The 20,545-nt window shown below is 42.3% G+C and overlaps 1 protein-coding gene across 3 annotated transcripts; it reads left to right on the top strand.

Moving 5' to 3' along the window:
• Positions 1-10,147: 10,147 nt before the first annotated feature.
• On the top strand, positions 10,148-19,240 carry tardbpa (TAR DNA binding protein a). Of its 3 annotated transcripts, XR_009768891.1 has the most exons (7): positions 10,153-10,875; positions 12,870-13,033; positions 15,399-15,539; positions 16,648-16,818; positions 16,893-16,977; positions 17,882-18,015; positions 18,628-19,240. XR_009768891.1 is itself a non-coding variant. In XM_061681457.1 (5 exons), exons 1-5 carry the CDS (start codon positions 10,635-10,637, stop codon positions 17,376-17,378), a joined length of 1,203 nt encoding a protein of 400 aa, XP_061537441.1. In that variant the 5' UTR covers positions 10,149-10,634; the 3' UTR covers positions 17,379-17,975. The 3 variants fall into 3 exon arrangements, 2 of the variants coding, with proteins under 2 accessions (XP_061537449.1, XP_061537441.1); XM_061681457.1 differs by lacking the exon at positions 18,628-19,240 and having other exon boundaries at positions 10,149-10,875; positions 16,893-17,975; XM_061681465.1 differs by lacking the exons at positions 15,399-15,539; positions 18,628-19,240 and having other exon boundaries at positions 10,148-10,875; positions 16,893-17,975.
• The last annotated feature ends 1,305 nt before the right edge of the window (positions 19,241-20,545 follow it).

Genomic DNA, 20,545 nt, shown 5'->3' with positions numbered 1-20,545 from the left:
ATTTTTCCACTGAACATGAAATGTGAGCTTTTTGTCTTTCTGAACAGGACATTTTCCTGTGCCCGCCGTGATAATAGGAATAACTGACACCACATTTTGCCTTAGGATCAGGAAACTCCTTGTACAGCTGTATACATGTTTTTATAGCCTCCCAAAGAAAGGCTATTGTCTTTAAATTCCAAAGAATGTTTTGTCCGGCCTTGAAATTTAAGTGAAAATCCATCCCAGTCTCTTTTTTTTCCAGGCTGCACAATTGAAGCGAACATGTCCTTTACCTTATTCATGAGGTCACCAAAGGTTCAGCTCATTACAACAACTCTGGGTACAAAATGTCATTAAGATTTAATACCATACATGTGTACATTAACATAAAAAGGAAATCACGATGAATTAAATGTAAGGGAAAAAAAGCTTCAGGTTTTCATCAGTGTGAGAAATGTGTCCCTCCAACCCTGCTGCTGCATGTTCTCCTCGTCAGTGGAGACGAGCCTCATCAGCGACGAGGATGAGGAGCGGCCTTATCGTCGGCGTACAAGAGCAAACATGGGAGTTTTTACAGTGCCTCATCTAAGCCACCCAGATTACTGGAGTTTAGGAAGCCTGAAGACACCGCCAATCCCAAGTAGCGCTTTAGCTTGACAGTTTGCACCACTTTGTTTGCCTTTTCTGTGAAGCCGGACAATGAAAGAGTCGCCCCTGCGAGTTGTGTGTTATTACCATCCAGTTGTTCATATTCACTGGGTCTTTGCGTTTGCTTCTTTTTGCCAGCCTCCGTGTGGAGAGGCCACATAGAGAGGCCTAAGGAGTCTCTCCTTGCTGCTAGAGTGTTTCCACTGAAGTACAAGTTAGCACAGAGCTCGTCGACATTATCATCATCATCATCAACAACAACAACATCAACAAACAGGAATTGATGGCGAGGGTTTATTATGGAGTTTAATTGCTCCTCTTCTAGAGTATCTGACAGTTGCGGTTAATGAGAGAAGGAAAGGAGGCGCATGCTGTCGGCAGCCACTTTCACAGCACAAGACAGAAGTCCGTGCGTGTGCGTGTGTGTGTGTGATAAATTCAGTATTGTGTATGCCAGGTATTCTGCACTATTTATTTTGTCCATTTTCTTATCATTTTGATTTGTCTAGGATATGACCAACAATCATAAGCCAAAGCATACCATATTACCTCTCAATCTGTCTGCCTCTCTTTACTGAATCTTTCTTTCTGCTTGTCTGCCTTTCTATCCACCTATATTACAGATTTCCTCAAGGTAGGGCTGCACAATTATGGCCCAAAAAATGATCATGATTATTTTGATCAATATGGTAATCACGATTATTAATCACAATTATTCCTCATGTTAGGTAAAAATAGTTATTTTTAATGCAGTACTTTTGAACAAAAGCTGTGAAGCTGGCTGCCAAGAGCACATAACACAAGCGGCGCAGCTGTAGATGATTAAAGGGACACAAGTTCAATTCCCTGGGCCTGCAGCATACTGTATTAAGATCTGTGGACTGTTGTCGTTGCAGTTCAGTTGCACACACTACAACCAGGTTAATAAACAAACTATTACTAGCCAGCAGTGTCAAACAATCTCTGTCAGGACATCATTTAGGATACAGTTCCTGGATTGGTTGTCATGAGAATGTGCATGTAGGTGCATGTACAAAATAGTGTCTGCAACTGCCAGAAACTTTTTCTTTGTCTCTTTAATACTTGTTGATTATTAATTGTCAACAAATTGGACATCTGCATTAAACCCATCCCAGTAGCAGCAACTGGGGTGTAGGATGTACCAGGTAATTGCCCCGAGTGCCCCACCCGTGAGTGTGGTTTCACATGGAAACACGCAATGACAGACCATGTACAGTTGTCCAAAGTCAAGCAAAGACAGGATAACAGGACAGGATCCTTAATTTTTTATTTTTTTTTCATGTGGACTGCAGCAGGCCTGACTCAGGTCCAACCAGAGACCTCCCTGACATTTTCACACACACACACAGGGGAACACTGCGAGCAGGAGGACTTTTGTGGAGATGGTTTAGTGGGACAGACAGCAGAAAAAAAGCAAAGTTGTTCATCATGATATTGCTTTTTCAGTAATAGTCATCCGGTCCAGAATCACACATAAACGTGCGTAGAAACACGCTTGCTGCCCCATTCATAAATTTCTCCAGGGGTATTTCTGAAATGGAGGGCCCACCCGCCCACCCGCCCCTTTTACTACTCTGGCTCAGCGGGCCCATGTGGGAACAATTAGGCTTGCAGGCAAGTTTGGCAAAGGACCGTAGCAACAGCTGCAGATGTTTTTATTTACCTTTTGCTCTGCTGCTGGATAATGTCATGAGCACATCTGCTACTGTGCAACGTAACTGCGGTTACATGCGTGGTTGACCCATAATTCTGTAATTACCCACCAAGCGAGATGAAGAGGCCCAGCAACCACTCAAAGCCACACGGAGCCTTCCTCATCGTGGCCCTCCAGTGGAGTGAAGTGCTGTCTGCTGTGCCAAAAGCCCGGCACTGAGAGATATGTGCGCGAGAGCAGAGGAGGCTAGAGATGCCGAAACTTGTCCTCAACACCAGTTGACTGCATTTTGTTGTTGTTAGGTGTCAGTAGTTGCTTAACTGCATGTACAATCAATTGGCTTTGATTTGGAATGAGCTGAGATAATAAGTTATCCGATTATATTCAGTGTTTGTAGTTGCAATGAGCTGTCCGAAGGTTTGCAGGGGTATTTAAGTTAAAGAATATAGTCAATAAGTCAATTTATAGAGCACTTTAAAAAGAAACAACCACAGCTGAAACAAAGGGAAAATCAAAATTGAAAGTAAAACAAAAAGCAAGGAACAAAATAATAATAATGAATAAATTATCCATCTTCTATACCGTTTATCCTCACTCGGGTGGCAGGCGTGCTGGAGCCTATCCCAGCTGACTCCGGGCTACACCCTGAACTGGTCGCCAGTCAATCGCAGGCCACATATAAACAAACAACCATTCACACCTACGTGGAATTTCGAGTCTTCAATTTACCTATTATGCATTTTTTTGGGATGTGGGAGGAAACAGGAGTACCCGGAGAAAACCCATGCAGGCGCGGGGTGAACATGCAAACTCCTCACAGGCGAGGCCAGATTTGAACCCGGGTCCTCAGAACTGTGAGGCAGATTTCCTCACCAGTCAGCCACATGCACCACGTAGCCATTATTTTTTAAATAAAAATAGACCTCTTTAAAAACATTAAACCAGTCAGTGACACGTAACCCCTCTAGCGCCTCTCCTTGTGTCTTTAGACCAAACTGTCACAGTGCTTATGTTGGTTGCCTGCTGTTCCGCCAGCAGCCTTTTGGTTGTCTAATATTGTATAGAGTGGATTCCCCAGAGTAGAAAAGGGAACCAATTTTATTCCTGCTCGTTGCATGCTCGACATTTTGTGAAAAGTTTTGAGTAGATGAGCAAGAAGAACATGGTTGAAGTTTCCACTGAGCAGTATAAGGGCACCAAGTCATATATGATGTCACATAAGAAGATGCATGAAGTTGTGTTTGAGATATTAATTAATCTGCAGTTTACACTTTTTTTTGTCTTTTTTTTTTTACATTTTGAAAATTATTAATATACCTGATCTTGCAACAGTATTCCAGTCAACTATATATTTAAAACATTGGATTCTCCAGAATTGAGTACGACTATTCCTCATTTTGGACAAAATGAAAAAACGAATATTTTTTTTTTTCCGAAATAAAAATGCAAGGTGTGCGTGTGTGCCCACGCGCGCATGTTCGTACGCGCGTGCATGCGTGTTTGTGTGAATGTGATGGAAATGCTGATAGTTTGCGCTGTTAAAGCATCCTTCTAAAGCAACCTCAAAGCAGACAACGAAAAAAGGAGTTGTTTGTAATAATGATGAGTAATTATCAGCATTGACAATGAAGACCATACATGGATCACTTCACAGGAGCAGTGTGTGTGTGTGTGTGTGTGTGTGTGTGTGTGTGTGTGTGTTCACCACGCTTAGCATCTCCCAGATGTGCAAACCATATGTTGTGACTGAAATTAAAACAAAATAGGAACACTGGAACATGAAAGGGATTTTTAACTTTGTAAAGAAAGTTAACAGTCACTGCAGATAGGGTGATGGCCGAGAAGACGCCACATGAAAGAGGCTCGGATGTTGCCGTGCTTTTTGAACCTCTTATTCCTGTTTCCTGCTCATAAGTTCACCGAACAGATGGGGAACAAAGACACAAGGAAGTTTAGATTTTCTGCCCCACGGCTCATTGTATATGATGCATGTAAGTACGTAACACTGCAGTGTTATCATTTACAGATGCTTGAGTGCACACCAGGAGGTCACAACAACAATGGGGGAAAAGGGCCTCACAAGGACGGAGCTTCCGCCATTCTGGCATTAATTCCTGACATTTCGTGGATAATACCTTTATTTATCTAGAGAAAAGAAAAAAAAAACCTCACTGGTTGCAAGAAAGCAAATATTCCTCTCTACCGCATTTGTGCCTTCCAAGGTAGACTGCATGGCTAATCATAAAATGTGAGTTGATTATAAGCGAGTGAGTGACGTATTTAAAGAGAATACGTGTTAAACTGGTAAAGTGGGTTCAAACAAATTGTGGCGGAATGCTGCCGACCAATCCAGGTTGCTCAAAACAAATACAATAGTGCCCTCTGTTGTTGTTTTAGTATATTGCAGGGATCTTTCACTGTGCTGTGCTTCCACCAAATCGCTGTCATTTGCTTGCTGTAAATCTCTCAAAATAAACTTACTGTCTTTATTCAACTCTAAATCTTAAAAGACACGTTTATTGGCCCGTCTCGGGCAACTATTTTTTTTTTATGTCTTTGTTTTATTGTAGGCGGCACGGTGAGCGACTGGTTGGAGCGTCTGCCTCACAGTTCTGAGGACCGGGGTTCAATCCCCGGCCCCGCTTGTGTGGAGTTTGCATGCTCTCCCCGTGCCTGCGTGGGTTTTCTCCGGTTACTACGGTTTCCTCACACATCCCCAAAACATGCATGGTAGGTTAATTGAAGACTCTAAATTGCTCGTAGGTGTGAATGTGAGTGCGGGTGGTTGTTTGTTTGTTTGTATGTGCCCTGTGATTGGCTGACGACCAGTTCAGGGTGCACGAGCACCTTACAGTGATTCATATACCATCAAAATAAACAAATAACATCAACAAAATCATATTGGAAACCCCCCTCAGTCATTGTTGAAACATCCTCAGATGTAGAGAAAGAAAAATTTTATATTTTTGGCCTTCCCATGGCCTGCAAAGAAGCTGAATGATGCAACTGCTTGTGGGGCATGTAATGTGAAATATTTCTCATTTTGTTAGAGGCGGTCAAAGGTGGGTAGTATCGTGCTACATTTACTCCATTACATTTACTCAAGTAACATTTTTGATCAATTGTACTTGTCAGAGTTGTTTGAATGCACCATAATTTTTACTTTTACTTGAGTATTGAAGTTAAGAATCAATACTTTTACTCGCTGTGCCAATCCAACGTGATGACGACTGTCATCTGACTTCAATTTACCAATCGGATGGCACGGGCGCTTCAGCTGCCCCCTGCTCCAGTGTGTTCCACTAACACGTGTATGTGTTCACTGTGATGGGTAAAATGCAGAGAAAACAAATTGTGTGCATGATTCTTCTTCTTCTGCTTCTTCAAGGCAGTCACATAACCGCACACAAAGCCTTCACAGGCCAATCAAAGGACTTTTTAGGGGGGGGGGGGGGGGGGGGTAAAAAAACAGTCATGCAATGTTTGCTTTACAGACTCTGCAAATCTACAGCTTTATGATACTTGTGTAGTCTTGCATATGCTCAAACATGCATATTTCAGCCCACTTCTAACTTGAAAAAACACCTTGCAGTAAGTTGCAGATTTGTTTCGATTGTTGTTTTGGCAGTGCATCTGGCAACATTCGCCCTATTTTATGGTCGTAAAATAATGAGAAAGTGGGACGTCACATTGTCATTTAAAAGATGAATTTCTCTGTTGGCCACTTTGTTGCACTTTTTTTAAAATCATATTGATCTTTTTTTTTATTTTTTATTTTTTTATTGACTTGCTCATGCAATCACCAGCGAGCGCTTTCTCATTTTTTTCAGTCTAATTAAGAGCAACAAAAGAAAATCAACAAAGATACAGTGCCTGCCTTGCATGACGCACATTCAATGACAGTTGCACAAGTGCTTCCTAACACTATCTTTACAGGTTTCCCTTTTTGTCTTGGGTGCCATTTATCACTTTTTTTTTAGAAAAAAAAAAAAAAAATATATATATATATATATATATATATATATATATGTGTGTGTGTGTGTGTATGTATGTGTGTGTGTGTGTGAGTGTGTGTGTGCGCGCGTACGTGTGCTTATTTGAGTTCACTCACAAGTGTGGCAAGAAAAACGCAGGCCAACTCAGAATTTGTAGATTCATTACCAGAGGGGTACCAACAATTTTTTTACAAGTATATGTGCCCGCCGACTGGTTGGCGACCAGTTCAGAGTATAGTCCGCCTTTCGCCCGAAGGCAGCTGGGATAGGCTCCAGTGTGCCGCAACCCTGAACAGGATAAGTGGCATTGAAAATGGATGGATAGATGAATAAATAAAATTATTCATTTATTTCAAAACTTGGGATCTACCATGCATGTTTTTTGGGAGTTGGGAGGAAACCGGAGTACCCGGAGAAAACCCACGCAGGCACGGGGAGAACATGCAAACTCCAAACAGGCGAGGCCGCATTTGAACCCGGGTCCTCAGAACTGTGAGGCAGATATGCTAACCAGTCGTCCACCGTGCCGCCACCAACAAAGCTCATCTTTAAATATTAAGAAAGTAAATTAGAAGTATAATAATAATATATTAAAATAATAGAACTTGAAAAAACAAACAATAAATAAAAATATTCATTCATGGCTGAAAACGTGTCAATGCTTTTAGCCATGACTGTCTTCTTTGTCTATTTTAGTTGTCTAAAAAAAAAAATCCTCTCATTATTCCAGGATTCAGCAAGTAGAAATAATTTTGGTAGTCCTAATAGACCTAAAACAGGATGATTAAATGTCACAGTCAGGAAAAAAGCGTGTCTTTTTATACAGTCAATGACTGTATCTGCTGTTCCTACTGTGTGCGCCTTGACCTCGTAGGGCCACTGTGTTGCGATGCATGCATGGAGCTACTTTAATTTAAGCCAACAAAAGAGTAGGAGAAGAAAGTTGCGATATAACGTTAATATTAGGAAGAATATATTCCCGATAGTATTGTTATATTAGCTGTCTGTATGTGTTACTATGGCGTTTGTTTGTGAATATTAGTTATTTGACAGTAAATCCCTTCCGTGACCAAATGCTAATATTACCTAGCCCGTCAATAGGGTTTTCCATTGAATGTTAGGATCAAGCTGACGATTTCTAAAACGATGTGTCATGAATTTAAATATAAAATGAGGGTAATTATCTGTGTTATGTGCTTAGTTTTACAGTAAACCTCAACTGGGGTGTCAGTAAACAGCTTGAAGCACACTCAGGGAGGACAGAATAACATTCTCCAGGCAGCAAAGTACGAGCTGCTGTATGAAGTAAGCGGCGTTAGCTTCGGCTCGGCTATCGTCTTGAGGCTAACCCGAATGCGTGCCCGTTTAACCAGTCAAGCGGTGCTGCTCACGGTTTCTCCTTGCATCAATCACAAGACCCTGTCTTGGACAGGATGTTTTGGTGATAAAAGAATTTCAGATTGACACTGGAAATGCGGTTGTAGGCCATTTTCAGTGGGCAAAAAGTTACGGTGACTTCGAAATTTGTATTGGCCCGAGAGGGCCAGTGTCTATCCGTTAGGTGGTAGCCTGACACAGCGGCGTAGTGACCCCGAGCCATCGTTAATGTCGGACCCTGTTATACAGTATAAAATGTATGTGTGTGTGAGTATTTTATATATATATATATATATATATATATATATATATATATATATATATACTATATATACACTACATACACACACACACACACAGTGCATCCAGGAAAGTATTCACACCATTTAAATTTTTCCACATTTGGTATGTTACAGCCTCATCCCAAAATTGAATACATTCATTTTTTTCCCTCAAAATTCTACACACAAGTCCCCATAATGACAAATTTAATAAGAATTGGGGGAAATTGTTGCTCATTTATTAAAAATAAAAACTGAGATAAGTATTCGCAGCCTTTGCTCAATACTTTGTTGATGCACCTTTGGCAGTAATTACAGCCTCAAGTCTTTGTGAATATGATGCCACACGCTTGGCACACCTATATTTTGGCAGTTCCTTGAGTTTGACACATTACATTACAAACATGGGTCAGTAAAGTTTTGCTGTGATACAATATCTTCCCTACTCAAATTGACATGTAATGTGTATTATTATTATTATTATTTCTTTTGGAAAGATGCTACTCTTCTTCCTGATGACTGTCTAGGTGCCTTTGTGCCGACCCCACTCACTTCGTGTTTTGGGGAGTTTTTTGGGGGTGCACTACTTGTCATATGTAAAGCAATTAAGTTTTAACCAGGCCTACTGTGATTCTGTTTTCATTCGCCGTGGAACAAATCATTTCAACATAAGTTAATATTGCAGATAAACGACACATTTGATCTCTGCTGTCATTGGAGACAGACAGACTAGCTAGAAAAGCTTTATCTTCTGACTGCTTTCTTAGCCCGAAGAAACCTATATTGTTTGAAAATATTAGGTAAGCAACTAACAAAAATCAGAGTAGTTGATTTGAAAAGACTATCAATTAAAGGTAGAGTATGCAGTTTTCAAACTGCTAGGAAGATTTGAATGTCGCCGCAATTCAATCCCTGCCCCCGCCCCCTTATGTCTGTCCAAAGAAAGGCCCTCAGTTCCCTATGTTACCGTGCACGGCAGCTACTTTGCTAGCATGACTCAATCGTGATGGCATATTGCCAAACATGAAATTTTACCATTTTGATGTTGTAATTTTTGGAATGTGGAATAAATAAAAAATATAAGATGTGATCAACTTACCTGACGACCCGGTGAGAACGGTGATGTGACATTTGCAGTAGTTTTTCAAGCCTAGTCACATGAAGCCGTCCACGTTTAGGACACCACCGTTATATATGTTTACCCTTGATTTGTCTCGCAAGCTCTCCAATTCATTCTCTTCTAACTTTTGTTGCTAACAGGAGTGACATAATCCAGCCAAGGAACTATAATAGTAATAGTGTCCCTGTGAGGCCGTGTGCGTGGCGGTGCGCATGAGCAAATGATTGACACACTCGTTGGTCATGCCTTCTATCTCTGCAGTCTCTCATTAGCTATTCTTGTCGTGCCATGACGAGTTCCAAATTAAAAATTATAATTAAATTACAAGCATAAAATGGGCCAGAGAGGGACGTTTTTTCCAAATATCATTTTAATAATATCCTATTTTCAGGTTGTGAATTCACCCGCAGGCACGACAAACAAGTTTTCTAGGAACTGGTTTAATGAAGCCATCCAGTCGCCATCATACCATGAAAACTATATACAGTACAAACAGCAAAATTGTGTTACGATGAACCAATACAATATAAATCCATTGTTTAGCACTAAAGTCCTGCATACAAATCGAATAAACTGCCAACAGAAGTGAAGTCAGCTCCAAGAGTGAATGTTTTTAAATCCAGGTAATTTTTTTTCCCACATTCGTATGATTGAGCACTTTAGAGCATTGCCAATGTTTCAACGATCTTTCTTGCACTGAACGTTTTTAGTAATTTTAGTAAGCTGTCATATTTTTCACTACTTTATTTTTAAGTCTTTTGCTCTTTGTTTGTAAATGCTTTAAAATCATGTAAATCATATTGAGTTACCTTGTATATAAAATGCGCTATATAAAAAAATTGCCTTGCCTTGCCTTGCCTAATACCATGAGAGCTCACTTTGAGTGCAAAAACGATGGGTACATCTTCAAGCAGTTGGAAAAAAAAAAGAGGGATCGTCGAATTTGCCACATCTAATATGGCGTCGCCGCCGCCACACATATTAACCCATAAGGCGGAATTTACAAATACAAATCTATGTTACCCCTGTAAAATTCCAGCGTTCTCATTGGGATGACGTCAGTCCTGAATGTGAGCAGCCATTTTGTTAGCTAACTGGAGGTAGCCGCTGGCGCGTGTCGTTGCTAATTGCGTGCGTTGTGCGTAGCACAGCTCGGACTTTCCATTTCACCGTCGTATTTCGAAATTTTACTTGTACCTTTCGCACAACCATTCGGCCGTAAGACCGTAGGTAAGAAGACGGCGTTTGTATTTGTTAACTGCGAGTCCACAGCGAAAGTGGATGCTCATTCATTTCTCAAACGCTCTTCCGTTTGCTAGCTAGCTAGCTAGCTAACTTGTTTGCCGTCGACAAAGGAGCTAAGTGACGCCTTTCGTGCACCCCCCACCGCAATAAAATCAAACGTTCGAGCATTCACACTCGTAAGGGTGTTGGCGTTTCGGAATTTTTGCATTTCAATTTGCTTCAGGGGGAGCAAATAAGAGTTGCGTGTGTAGCTCCCTCGTAGTGAGGTAGCACCCAGAGGCTTCAAGCTGGCTACCGGCCTTTCAGAGAACATGTCCGAGTTGTACGTTCGGGTGGCCGAGGATGAGAGCGAGGAGCCGATGGAGATTCCATCGGAAGACGACGGCACCGTTCTGCTTTCGTCGGTGGCGGCCCAGTTTCCAGGGGCGTGCGGGCTCCGCTACAGAAACCCCGAGTCCCAGTGCATGCGCGGAGTCCGGCTTGTGGAGGGCGTCCTGCATGCGCCAGAGAGCGACTGGGGAAACCTGGTCTACGTGGTCAACTACCCCAAAGGTAAGGCCACTGCAATTATTTAAGAAAGAGTGTTGGCTTTCATTTAAAAACAATAAATGGCAATTTTCAAGCCATTTCCTGAAAAACTAACCTATTTGCTGCTCTCATTCACATACAGACCCTAACCTATTTGGGTAATGGTCATGTAAAACAACGTATTTAACCTCTAATCTGATGAGTAAACAGGTTTTATCTTAATTTATTTGCTAGAGGTAAGTATTATTGCTGTCTTTGTGCTCAGGCCAAAGCCATGACTAATGTAAAAATATTGCTTTGCTGCCAAGTAACTATGTTGACCCGAGAGGAGGATCTATAGATAAAGACGAGATACGCCTGCACGCGTTAGCTGCCCGGCTAACCGACGTGCCTACATAGTGGCCATACTTGGGAGGTTGATGTTCCCATCACAGGCAATGGACATTGAAATTAAGCCGTACCGTGCTCTGTTCTCAACCGATTTTCACAGTTTACTTTTTCGTCAAAGGCAAAGCGCGTGTTATCGATACATATTTGCGTAACCCCCCCCCCCCAAAAATATATTTTTACCCCTGAAGGGTTACTCCCACTTCTCTTGTCGTAATTGTCCGGCATTATACACTGCATTATGGAGCGCAATGTTCCGGCATCCTTGGTCGTTTGGTTTTCTTTCTCTCCACACACATGGAAGCCGCTGACGACTATTACCCTTTAGAGTAGCCGTAAGCGTGGAGCTCAAAAGGGGTGTGTCATATCTACTAGATTCATATATGTGGGAGGAGCTTCATTTAGCCTTGCCTAGCCTTGTTTAATGGAATACAAAAAAAGGGCTTTACTGTCATCTTGGAGTATTTTTAAGCAATTGCAAATCTCTGTGAGTGTGTGTCAATTACTAGCAGATTTCTCAGTTCCTATCCTATTCCTATTAATAAATATATTAATATATAATACCGATGGTAACAGGTTACAGGGGGATAGTATACTCGGTTAATTGTATCTTCTGCCATCCAGTGGAAGAGCATTTAATTGTTCTGCCTTTCACTATACATCACTGCCATAGATGAGCAAAGATACAATATTTGTAGTGAATACTTTTCGGACCAAGTAAAACTGGATACATTTTCACGGCACACCTAAGGATCCCCCATGACACACTGTGCTGCAGCACAGTGGTTGGGAATCACTGGTCGATATACAGCCACAGCATCAGTGCACCTGTAGTAAGGTGTCTACAGTGGGGCAAAAAAGTATTTAGTCACCCACCAATTGCGCAAGTTCTCCCACTTACAAAAGGAGAGAGGCCTGTCATTTTCATCATAGGTATACCTTACCCATGAGAGACAAAACGAGGGGGGGGGGGAATCCAGAAAATCACAATCTGATTTTTAAAGAATTTATTAGCAAATTATACCCGAGAGGCGGGGTACACCCTGAACTGGTCGCCAGTCAATCGTAGTAATAATAAAAACATATTATTCAAAAATAGCCTTTGACAACATAGCATAGTTTGAAACATAACTAACCATGCTGAAATGTTCAGAGTGCCTTTCAGAACACCTGATTAAGAAACTGAGGATGGACATTACAACTGCACGTGCAAAAATAAATATGGTAAAAGCTAAATGTGACAGTTGCACAAAATACAGCCACAAAATTTCACTTACATTGGTACTGATCTCTTTGGGGAAAGTCCCTTACACTCATGTTATGTCAGAACTTTATATGGTCCAGTGGCCTACTGAATACAAATATATTTACTGCTCCACACCACACAACCACTGCAAACAGTACATTTTGTTACATTAATACCTCTGACAGCTACATTAATACCTCTGACAGCTACAACAAACACATTGAATGGAGGGTTATCGCCGAGGCAAAATTGGTAATACACGTCATGTACTGTATATTGCAGGTTTGCCTAATGTAATGACAATGTAATGTGATTTATGGGTCCACCAAGCAGAATTTTGTTTTATTTTTTTTTCGCCATCCTCAAAGTGACATATCTTCTGCAGATAACAAAAGAAAGATGGAGGAAATCGACGCTGCCTCAGCTGTGAAAGTCAAAAGGGGTTATCAGAAGACGTCAGACCTTATTGTCCTTGGTCTGCCCTGGAAAACCACAGAACAAGACCTGAAAGATTATTTCACCACCTTTGGTGAGGTCATCATGGTACAGGTAGTGGAGCCCTTCCTATTTTATGCAGTACATACAGCGCTGTGCAAAAGTCTTAATTCACTACTAGTATTTGGTGGTGTCAAGATGCTTTGCCCCTAAACAAAAGACACAACAAAAAGAAAATAAAAAAATATAAATAAAAATAAAAAATCGGCATAGGTGTATCCCATACGTGCAAATCAGTCTCCTTTCGGTGAAATTCGCCATTTTTGAACACAAACTTACAGTAAATTGTATAGATCTGAAGAGTTTTTCCTGGTGGGGGCGTCGCCGTCACTGAAGTCAGAGGCTATTTTGTACTCTTTGAACGTGGGCCGCTAGAGCCATTCCACACTACCCAACATCAACACACAGATGTAATTGTGAATATTACTCCGCGGCGGACTAATATGCGGCCTGAGGTTCCGCCTGTGCGCTCGGAGTCACAGGAGTTGACGAGACCAGAAAAAAACTTCCCCCGCTTCTGCTGTTTATAAGTCACGGTACTTTTACTCCGTTACGATGATCTAAAAGTCGCTCGTTACTTTTATTTATCAAGTATTGCTTATTTATCAATTATTTCGTGCGCAAGACTACGACTTCGACTCCCGTATTGGGCACTGTTTGCGTCATCCAATTTAAGCGCTAGTGACATTTAAGTCTAGTTCACCGATCAAACGACACAAAGTCACATGACCTCACACAACATCTTCCATTAGGCTTCCCGGACATAGGTAGTCACACTAGGTAAGCCTGCCCCGCTGATTGTCGGGCGTACGTGGCAGCCATGTTGGGAAGGTTGTCGTTACCCTGAAGGCAACGGTGTGCTACTCGTTTACATTTAGACGAACAAAAACAGCTTTCATGTATTCTAGTATTTGTCTGGCACAGTCTGCCCAAACGTGGATATTTCAGATCACTTATAACTTGAGAAAACACTGTGCAGTAAATTGCCGATGTTTTTTTTGTTGTAGTTTTGACTGTGCATACACACACAGCAACATATTTACTCAGTACTTGAGTACTAATTTCAGTGTGTAATTTTTACTCTTAAGTAAATTTTTGGAGGACTATTTACTTTTACTTGAGTCACATTATTGTCAAGTAACAGTACTCTTACTTGAGGACAATCTTTGGCTACTCTACCCACCTCTGGAGCGGACATCCTCTATTGCTACTCTTAACTTTTAAGCTCATCAGATCATTTTTGCTCATCAGATCAGCCAGTGTCGTATTTGTTGCGCTGGTCTTTTGTATTTTTGCGTCGAGGTGCTTTGGGTCGGGGCCCTGGTTGTGGTCCCAAGTGGAACCGCGAAGCACATGTAACATCGGCAACGAGCTGATCCGCTAGTACATTTTGCATTAATTAGGAAACGTGGCTACAATTATCAAATTATTTTACTGATGTTAATATTAAATGTATTAAGCGACGGAGCGCTGTTAAGGATTATGTCGCAACACAGAATGAACTAACTTCAAATTCAGAAATGGCCAATAAAAACAGAAAAATATTGTAATTCATATTTTCCTGGAGGATACATTTGGGATTAGCCTTTGAAGTTGGTAATAGTGAAAAATGAAGTGAAACAGACGATGATTTTAGTCAATTATTTTCCAGAATGAGAGTGCTTAAAGAGAAGCATGCTATTCACGTGGCACAGCTTGAAGCAGCCATCAAGTGCAGGTGGAGATGGGACTGGCTCAAGTTGGAGGCCAGAACAAAAAAGCAAAGAAATGAGGCAAATTTTATTTTAATCTTACATTTGTACATCAATATGTACTTGAGCGGTGTAAATAAGGTTTTCTGTGTGAATACTTTTCTTTTTTCTTTTTCTTTTTTTTTTTTGGCCTTATTGTACTCTTTACGAGTCTTCCAGATTTCTTAATTTATGTTAAAATCAAATAAATTATCTGCGGGGGCTCTGGGGATCCCCCCAGACCCCTCCATAAAATGTTTTTTGGGGTCACCTTTTTCATGCCTTTGGTGTTTGCATGTCTGGTATCCTCTGGTGCCAAACTGCAAATATGGGAGGGTCCACTGTAGTAACCCATTTCCAGGCTGTGGTCCAAGGAAGAGCACATTTAAATTTTGGCAAAAGGAGCGGACATAGGAATGTGTTTTTACCATTGGAGTCATTATGGCAATATTGTAACGGTCCACCCCTTAGCATCACAATGGCCCCTATCTTATGGTTGTTATCCTCCACAAACCAGGAAGTCAGTCGCCTGCTAACAGACACACCTAAATATGCCATTCCCCAATTTTAAGTGACAAACAAGTGGGCACCCCAAGACCTTTGCTCTGTAATGTACTATTATTTTGGCAGATTGTGAATTCTGGTTGAAACAAATCATTACCAATCAGCAATTGTTTCCCCCCCCCCAGATCAAGAGGGATGCAAACACAGGCAACTCCAAAGGATTTGGCTTTGTACGCTTCACTGAATATGAAACCCAGGTTAAAGTGATTTCTCAGAGACACATGATAGACGGACGATGGTGCGACTGCAAGCTCCCCAACTCAAAGGTATCTTTACTTGATTTGGTGTAACACTTAAAAGAAAGCACTAACAATAGTAACTTTTACACCGATTGTCTGGATGTAATGTGAATGGACACAGTTATCATCCGATCAGCCAGTGTATTTGAATGCCCAGGCAGGTGTTTTCGTGCCGTATCTCTGTGAAATGACGGGTAGTTGTTTAGATTGTGCTTGAGAATGATCAGATGTGATCATATTGTAATTAAGTGGACGGACAGGTGTTTACCTTGTGTACACAGTGGCGGGGAAAAGTATGTGAACCCTTTGGAATTTCATAAATTTCCGCATGTATCATACCTCTAAATCACGAGAATAAATGGTCTGGTTAAACTAATACCATGCAAACTATTGTTTTCCATATTTTTATAGAGCATAATATGTCAACATTCACAGGACAAGGATTAAAAAGTGAACCCTTGGATTTAATAACTGGTTGTTTCATTTGGCAGTAATAACCTCAAACGTTTCCTGTAGTCGCAGCTCAGATGTGCACAACAATTAGGATGAATTTTGGACCGTTCCTCTTGACAAAGCTGTAGCAGTTCAGCAAGATTCCTGGGCTGTCTGGTGTGAATAACTCTTGAGGTCAGACCACAGCATCTCAATTGGGTCGAGGTCAGGACTTTGACTCGGCCACGCCAAAACACCTTTTTTTCTTCTGAAGCCATGGTTGTTGATTGACGTCTTTGTTTTGGATCATTGCCCTTTTGCGCCGCCTATCCTTTTGAGCGTCAACTGTTGGACAGGTGGCCTCAGAAAGCACGCCCATACCATGATGCTTCCTTGACTGTGCTTCACATTTGAAATAAGGTTTCAATGTTTGTGTGCTGTGCCATTGTTTTCCTCCACACATGGTGCTGTGCGTTCCCCCTAAGAACTGTATGACCAATTTATGCATAAGTGTAAGAAATTGTAAAAGGTTCACATACTTTTTCCACCTACTGTATGTGTATGGGCACATGGTTGTTTACATTGTGTACAAGTGTGGGAATAGACACGTGTCCATGTTGCATGAATGGACAGAACGGTATTTACATTGTGTATGCGATTGGAGCACATGATTGATGTAGCGTTTGTGGATTTTCCTGGTCAGGCATTCCCCGATGAGCCCATGCGGAGTCGCAAAATCTTCGTGGGCCGCTGCACGGAGGACATGACCCCCGATGAGCTGCGACAGTACTTCATGCAGTACGGAGAAGTCACAGACGTCTTCATCCCAAAACCCTTCCGGGCGTTCGCATTCGTCACATTCGCCGACGACCAGGTATAACCTTCCGACCGTCCCGCCCGAGTTAGCTTTTTCCGAAAGCCGGCCGTGACCTGATTTACTGTCCTCAGGTGGCCCAGGCCCTGTGCGGAGAGGACCTGATCATCAAGGGCGTCAGTGTGCACATCTCCAACGCCGAGCCCAAACACAACAATAGTAGGCAAATGATGGAGAGAGGGCGCTTTGGGGCGGGTGGCTTCGGTCAGGCGTACGGCACTAGTCGCGGCGGGCTGGGCACGGGCGGGGGGGGGAAGGGCGGGGTCAACTTTAGCGCCCTGGGCCTCAACCCGGCAATGGTGGCGGCCGCCCAGGCGGCGCTGCAGAGCAGCTGGGGCATGATGGGCATGCTGGCCAACCAGCAGGGGATGACCACGGCGACGGGGGGCACGGCCGCCACCACCCGGGATCAGACGTACAGCTCCACCAGCACCAGTTACAGCAGCCCCACCACGGCCAGTCTGGGCTGGCCCGCGGGCACTAACTCGGCCTCTGGCAGCGGCTTCAGCTCGGGCTTTGGCGCCTCCATGGAGACCAAGTCTTCCAACTGGGGCATGTAGATAAGTAGGCGGCAGTTCAGTTGAGATCCTCGGCCAGGGCTCGGGGTCCCACTGTTAAATTAGTTAAGTGTTAAGTTAAGTGTTCGAAAAAGTCCAAAGCATTAGTTGGATGTTTTCATCAGTTTAGCGTGGCCCTCGGAGACTACACAAATGTCCAAGTTCCCCAGCCCTGGTCTAGGCTAATCTGGTAAGTACTATTAAAAAAATAATAATAATTTAAAAAACACACACCAAAAAAACACTGCCTTTTTTTCTGTTAACAAGGAAGTTGAAATATGTGTGACAGTAGTCATGAGTGGGTTTAGTTAGCTGCTTTTCAGAAAGTGACGTGCATGCAGCGTTGTTTGTAAACGTGCGTGAGTACCACCAGACCGCCAGTTCATCTCAGTGGGCTTGAGATCGTTGTGTTGTGTATGCAGTGCATTTCTATTTCATTTCCCCCCCCCCCCCCCCCCTTCTGACCTGATCTGATGGAAACGCCTTGCCAACCATCTCTCCTACAGTTAACCAACTGTTTCGCTCGCTCCCGGGAGGAAGCGCCTCACTGGCAGCAATGTTCTACAGATCTCAGTATCACGTGTAAACGCTTTGCCATCAGCACCACACAAGCTTCACTCTGCATTTACTGTGCTCCACGGTGGGTGTCACCTTCTAATTCCTCTCCCTTTGTCGTGGACTACATGTCTGAGATCGATGAGTGGGATTTGGTGTGGAGCGAGCGAACGAGTGCAACATGAACGAAAGCACGAGTGAGCAGAGACTGCTTGGTTTTTGTTGGCTTTTTTTTTCTTTTTGGGACGGGACAAATGCCTGCGAGAGTTGGAAGACGCTGTGGCTTTGTGCGAGTGTGCGTGTGTCATCCCGAGGACATCATTTCCCAGCCCAAGTAGTTGTTTTAGAACACGGTGAAAACGCTAAGACTATTTGTATCCTTCCAAAGCTTTCCTCTTGATGTCCAATTCAATGTGAATTGTGTGTCTGTGTGCTTTTCTTTTCTTTTCTCTGTGTTACCTAGCACCCTCCATGTGTGGAAATTAGACTGCTGCTGTTTGAGAGTTTGGAAGTGTGCTGACATGACAAATGTTTGTCCAATTGAAAGTTTGAGTTTTGAATGAGGGTCCCCCCTATGTTTTGTGAATTGAAACTGAAATAAAAGGAGAATTTGACTAGGTAATGATGCACTCTTCACGGTGACTTCTTTTCCCCGGTCCATTAATTGAAATGCCAACGCTTTAATTCACATGTATAGGGGCCCGCGGACAAGGAACACCGCAACCAGGAGTCACTCACGGGGGGAGTTGAAGACCGCGGGAGAGCCCAAAATGGAATTTCTACACGAATGCCTTAAATTCAGAAATGGATCATCTTCATCCTGCCCGTGAGGAACCTTGGACCTTCCCATGTTTAGTGTGCCCCAAATCAATGACATCTTGGAAAACCTGTCTCCTCCATTCTAATGACAGGTTGTCTGTTTCTCTCTGTTTCATTATAAAGTACATTTTTGTTCACACAAGCTGAGCGTGTGAAGGGATAATATGGACAATTGACATAATTTAGTCTTGTGGCAAAATAAAAGCTTTGAGTTCTTCACCTGTTGTCTGTCATTGGAGATGAAAATCTGATTATTTTAACACTTGTAAAATTTATTCTGAGCAAGTTTGTCCTCTTCCATTGTTATTTTGATATCCGTCTGCTTTTATTTGCTGGTGACGCTTGTGTGTGTTAGGTGAGCTTTAGTCTGCTTGATGCTGACTGCATTGTAAACATTTTTTTTTTTTAAACAGATGCTTGATGTTTGTGAAAATTTAAGTTTCAAAATGGAAATGTTCCCTTTCAGGAGATTAAAATTCAAACCGATAATACTTGCTTTTTTCATCATTTGGCGTCCCCCTTGAAGGTATCGCATCCCTACATTAAAATGGGAATGGGTTGTAGATGACTACTACTTCGATGGCTGTAACGTTTACTTTTGATGTCTTAATTGCAATCGTTCTCTTCAAAAAGAGCAGTGCACAAGCTTGGGGGGAGAAAACGACGGCATTACGACACCTAATGGACAATCATGAGACTTGCACCTGTTTTAAATGCGCAGTTTTATGAGCGATGTATATTTGAAGAAAAACGTTAAATTACTCGAAGCTTTTGAAGTCAAGACTTGTACCTAATGAAGTGTGGGTTTTTAAACACCAACTGCTGCTGCTTATTGGATAGTCAAGACCCCTGTATTGTATTAGTTTAGCAGCTTTCATCCATCCATTTTCCGTAGTGCTTATCCTCACTAGGGTCGCGGGCGGGGTGGAGCCTATCCCAGCTGACTTCGGGCAGGAGGCGGGGTACACCCTGAACTGGTCACCAGCCAATCGCAGGGCACATAAATGAACAAACATTCACACCTACGGGCAATTAGGTCTTAATTAACCTATTGTGCATGTTTTTGGGATGTGGCAGGAAATCGGAGTACCCTGAGAATTGTGAGGCAGATGTGCTAACCGGTTGTCCACCTTGTGCCTGTCCCCCCCCCCGAAATTAGTTCAAATGTAATATTCTAAATTATTAAATAAGAGGTTAGTTGGTTCATTGTAATTTAAATGGTAAAACCTCATTTTTACTCATTATAAATATACATTGAGTTATTAAAATATCTCCATAATTGGAAAACCAGCAATTGTGCACATTTAGTTTTTCACCTCATCTAAATGAACTTGTCCTTCTGTCTTAAAAGTCAAAGTGGTCATTAAAGACAGAAGTCTGCTCACCCACACCGTACACTATAGCCAAATCTATCTTGAGCAGCCATGATAGCAATGTGCTTAAAAAAAAAAAAATGGAGGCCATTTCTTGAATTAGTAAGCATTTCATAGTCCCGCTTGGGCACTGCAGTCTGCTGACTGCCTTTTACTATGTCCCTCAAACAAGATTAATTAACAAGCACTAGACAGTTTTCAAATGCAGTTAAAAACACATTTGCATTCCAGCGAGACTTTTTTCCCCTTGAATTAACCTTATGCTTGAAACTGTATTTTAACCACGTAAAGCACTTTGTGAGTCCACCCAGAGAGAAGTGCAGGAGGTCATTTGCAAGAGAGGAGCATTCTGTTAGTCGTCACCTAATTTAGAACTACACACAAACACTCGTGAATCCGGTGAGTGAGGAGCATACAAGCTAA

Source organism: Phycodurus eques, chromosome 1 (genome assembly GCF_024500275.1).
Source record: "Phycodurus eques isolate BA_2022a chromosome 1, UOR_Pequ_1.1, whole genome shotgun sequence".
In the NCBI taxonomy this organism is placed as follows: domain Eukaryota; kingdom Metazoa; phylum Chordata; class Actinopteri; order Syngnathiformes; family Syngnathidae; genus Phycodurus; species Phycodurus eques.
The sequence above is the reverse complement of the archived record's forward strand: the minus strand, read 5'-3'. Positions and strand labels throughout refer to the sequence as shown.

Bases quoted from the DNA above. Each gene is read 5' to 3' on its own strand.
- tardbpa (XM_061681457.1), top strand. From the start codon at position 10,635: ATGTCCGAGTTGTACGTTCGGGTGGCCGAGGATGAGAGCGAGGAGCCG. The intron at 10,876-12,869 runs GTAAGGCCACTG...TATCTTCTGCAG, and splicing joins CGTGGTCAACTACCCCAAAG to ATAACAAAAGAAAGATGGAG. The intron at 13,034-15,398 runs GTAGTGGAGCCC...CCCCCCCCCCAG, and splicing joins GTGAGGTCATCATGGTACAG to ATCAAGAGGGATGCAAACAC.